Source organism: Atta cephalotes (genome assembly GCF_000143395.1).
Source record: "Atta cephalotes unplaced genomic scaffold scaffold00065, whole genome shotgun sequence".
Classification (NCBI taxonomy): Eukaryota; Metazoa; Arthropoda; class Insecta; order Hymenoptera; family Formicidae; genus Atta; species Atta cephalotes.
Window position 1 is genome coordinate 416977 of NW_012130129.1, and position 4717 is coordinate 421693.

The 4717-nt window shown below is 25.8% G+C and overlaps 1 protein-coding gene across 2 annotated transcripts in view; it reads left to right on the top strand.

The window, feature by feature from the left end:
- The window catches only part of LOC105623826 (NAD kinase-like), a 29591-nt gene that overhangs the window by 20041 nt on the left and 4833 nt on the right, over positions 1 to 4717 (top strand). For both annotated transcript variants that reach the window (XM_012205202.1, XM_012205201.1), the window contains one exon: positions 3748 to 3877. In XM_012205202.1, coding sequence (XP_012060592.1) covers positions 3748 to 3877 — 130 coding nt within the window. The remainder of the gene's footprint in view (positions 1 to 3747; positions 3878 to 4717) is intronic.

Consider the following 4717-nt stretch of genomic DNA (forward strand, 5'->3'; position numbering starts at 1 on the left):
GTTTTCTTTCTATTCTCTCTCTCTCTCTCTCTCTCTCTCTCTCTCTCATTTTATCTTTATCATTTACTAGTTATAAAATAAATATAAAACGACGTAATAACATGATAACCCGTTTCTTGAACGAAGCCTATGTACTTTATTCTTGTATTATTTTATGCTACAACCCTGACTAAAATTAATTTGTCTTTGAATAATTACTTAAAAAATATTATTTTTAAATGCACATAATTTTATTGTGGAACAAAAGTCTATATGTAACTCTATATGTGTGTACGTATGTATACAATATATGTATATATAAAGATTTCATATTTATATGTTCATAACTGATTTATTTCGTGTAATAAGTATCTGCATATCAAAATTTTGGAAAAAGTTAATAATAATGGACGTTTCATCATGAATATGATAATCTTCTGCCAGAGCTCAAAAAACACGTTTTGTATATACAATAAATCAGATGCTGACTGCGTGATTTCCCGCGCCTGCATGCGACGAGTAAGCGCGTGCGCGACGTTTCCGTTTAAATGTCTATCTTTTACTTGAGTCAGTAAGCGCGCGTTCGTCAACCAGTGGTCAGTACCGCATCATGGTTGGAACATCAAGGTAGGTAGATTGCCGCACGATTTTTTAGATGTTCAGATGGTAGTTGATCGTTTACAATCTCGTGACAAGATCGTACTTCCTTAAACATTGATTAATAGTTTCAAAGGATCGCTTTTTGTTAATACAGTGATAAAGTGCCCAGTGAACATAAATTGAAGTTTTTTTTTTATGAAGAAGAGAAAGTCTTATATACATATTACTAGTGTTAAGTGTGTTTAAACATGAGTTGTCCTAATTATTCTGAAATTTTTGTTAATATGGTGAACTCGCTGTAAGCTTTACTCATTTTTTTTTTAATTAACTTGCATCAAATTATACATAATGTCACAAATTATTATTATATAATTAATTAGAGTCATATTTTTAATCTTTCAAATGTTATTTAACTTATGAAATTGAAAATTTAATTCTTTAATTTTTAACAATGTGCTCTATTTTTTCTTTCTCTGCTTTTTTCTAGAAAATATTTAAAAATTATCCATTAAACATTAGTAACATAATCAAATTTTAGTCCACTTTATTTCAATCAAGTTCGTGAAGTTTGGCAATCGGACAAGTTATTGATTCCCTACTTGACTCTGACGCAAAAATATATTTTAAGATTATCTGACAAATATTTAGAATTGGAACGACATATCAACATTGATAATTAAATTGTAATTACATATAGTATACTAACCGAATATTCGGGAAAAATTAAAAAAGCAACTCGAATGTACTCGGTGTACAAAAAACACGTGCGAGTTAATTTGAATTGAAAAAAAAACGAAAATTATTGGTATTAGAAAATAATTAAGAAAAGTCAAATTAACGAATTAATAATTAAATACATTGAAACATTTTATTAACATAAATTGTCAAATATAATGAACGAAACGTTTTAACTATACTCGCAACAGTTATCTTTAGCTATACATATTTATACATATAGGCAGTATATGATAATAAATATTAGCATTATGGAACTACATCTATATTAAAAAATTAAAATTATTATATTTAAAAATTAAATTAATTATTACATATACAGAAAGTGACTATCGGAATCTAATCTAAAAATAAGATATAAAGTACAAAATATATTTCAATGTTAAAAAATTTTTGTTTAAATAAAATATTCCTAGTCAATTACAAATAATACGAAATATAAATAAAGATAATGATGGATTAAAGTCACGATAAAAGTAACAGATAAATTTCTTAATTATTATAAAAATATAATGCTGTTATTGTTATAGAAAAAAGTAACAATTTTTTTGAAAAAATAATGATGTTATAAGTGACTTGTTATAAATCACTTTCCCATCAAATTCCTGCAAATATATTTCGCTTTATTCAATGAGCTACATATAACTGCCTATTTTTCTCTTTGAAAAATTTCCTTTAAGACAAGTTTTGAAAGGGTTTCACGCAGTTACCTAAGACATTAAACAAACTGAACTAAGATCATTAAACAAAGCGGAACTTACATATAAGAAGATTTGAAACGAATTTTTCGAACAATTCGGAAAATTATATATTATTAGGTTAATCTAATAATATAATGTACAAAAAATAATTTGTTATAAACTTAATTATGCTATCTCGCAAGAAATCCTACAGTAAATGATAAAAAATTAGGTCGTATGTCAGTAATAATAATGTAGATGATATCAATGATGTCCTTATTTTTTGAAAAAGAAATAAAATTGCGTTATTAAATTATCAAAAAAAATAATGTGTGAAAACACTTAACTTAAATGTTACGAGAAGACAGTGTATAAAAAATTAATATAATGTCTGATAAGATTTTGACAAAATTTCATGCTGATAAAAATATTGATAGACAAATGAAATTCATTAAATGAACTGTCATATAACCATATGTCAACAAATTATTATAAGAGAGTAAGTCAATTTTTAACAATTGTTAAGGAACACAACAAGTAAATAATAATAAGAATCGTTAAAAAATTGAATATTTTCTAAGGAATTAATTTCATTTCGTTTTACCATTAATTTTCATTTTCTTTTACATGTAGCAGAGATCAATCTTTTGTAATTAGATTCGGAGTCCAATATTTTAACATTCTTTTAACTAAAAAAATGATTAAATTCTAAAATTGTATATTCTGAATAATTATGACGATTCTAATTTTATATTATTAATATACTCCTTGATTTTTGTATTAAGCTATCTCTTTGTTTATTGACATCGCAGTTTCCATGATAAAGTTTGTACACACCATATTATTAGAACTAAACTCAGTTTATTTTTATTCTCTCTAATTTACGGAAGTTTATTTAAGCTCTGAAATCTACAGGAAATTATTAGTCTTTATAATTAGTCAACGCATAATACTCACAATAAAATCGTCGCATTATATTTGACATCATCAAACAAATTACTGTAGATTTATTTATTTTTCATTGACAAATAAGTTGTTTATTTCTAATCAGTTATCATATAAAAAAATTATGATATCTGTGGACATTAATAATTTGCAATTTCAAATATTTTAAATGTCACTTGAAATTTCCATTTATGTTTGATTTCAAATTTTCACAAATATTTGAAGAAAAAATATAGTTTCCTAATTTTTTTATTTCACTGCATTGTCTTTTAATCAATCATTGTTTACTACATTCAATTTTACAAATTTTTATTATTTGATATGGATGCAAAAACTATATATCTAATCTTTTTATAGATTATGCACAAACTTCAATGTAATGTAATAACATATTTAATGCTCATAAACAGTAAATGAAATTCATCGGGGCATTAACACTTTTTTATATTTCATCAGTTGCCTTTGTCTCTTTGCTTCGATTGTTTCTCAACGTTTGTACAGTACAATGACAGCTAGCGAATAATTAAACGACCTATTATAGAATTAATAGTAACATAGATGCGTAATATAGACCATTAAGAATGTAAAATTTGTTCTTCTGACTACTTACCCATGCTGCGTAAAATATAATTCAATCTTATTTGAACCTCGATCTATGAAAAATTTGTTTTTATAAAATACTCTATGAAACATAATATTGATATAAGAAATGTGAAATAATAGTTTGTTCAGTTGATAATTATCATAAATTAGCAGAGAAAAAAAAATGTAATGATAGAATCATAATAGTTTTGCTTGCTTATTTCAGGACTATTCAAGACCCGGCCTCTCAGAGGTTGACGTGGTACAAGCCACCTCTCTCTGTTTTGGTTATCAAGAAGGTCCGTGATTCGTCAGTTCTATTACCGTTTATCCAGTTGGTCACATGGTTGATAGAGGTAAATATTAATACGATCATTTAAAATATCGAAGATTGTGATTTCGATATGTCTATCTCGAAAGGTTGATTAACGGGCTCACAAATTGTCAACAGCACATTTATTATAAAAGTTATTATAAAAATTAATTCACTTTATTTGCATGAAAAACTACCATAATCTCTCTCTCTCTCTCTCTCTCTCTCTCCAATTCATACTTTCGTCACGTATTCTTAATATTAATTTCATATTATATAGTATAGTTGTATTTACTAATTCTTACATCTAGTACATATTAAAAAAATATAAAAAAATATAATCTGATATGATACTATATTATAATTATTTGTACGATGTAAAGTAGTCATTAAAGTAATTAGTTTATACATACATGTATAGTATATAACAAAAGTAAGTAGCATATATTCTTAATGTTTGAATTTTTTTTTCTAAAAAACTTGAGATTTAGGGGCTCCGCGGAATAAAAAGATCAGAGAACAGAGAATAAGAATTTCAATCTATGAAACTGTATTCCACGATACATGATTTTTGATAGGTTGAAATTCTTATTTTCTGTTCTCTATTCCCTGTTTCTTTTATTGTACGGAGTCTCTTAGATATCCTAGATAAAAAGCGAACATTTATTGTAAAGTAAACATTCGTTTTTTTAAGATTTTTTTTTATTCGTATAGATTAATTGTGACGCGTCAGAGTTGTCTGATGCGTATAATCAGTGGCGAATGATTCCGTAAATGCTGTAAATAATATATTCTTACCCTCACCTAATAATTTTGCACGTATTTTGTATTTATTCTGGGTAGATAAGATATAATGCCAAAATTTTATTTTATATATATATAT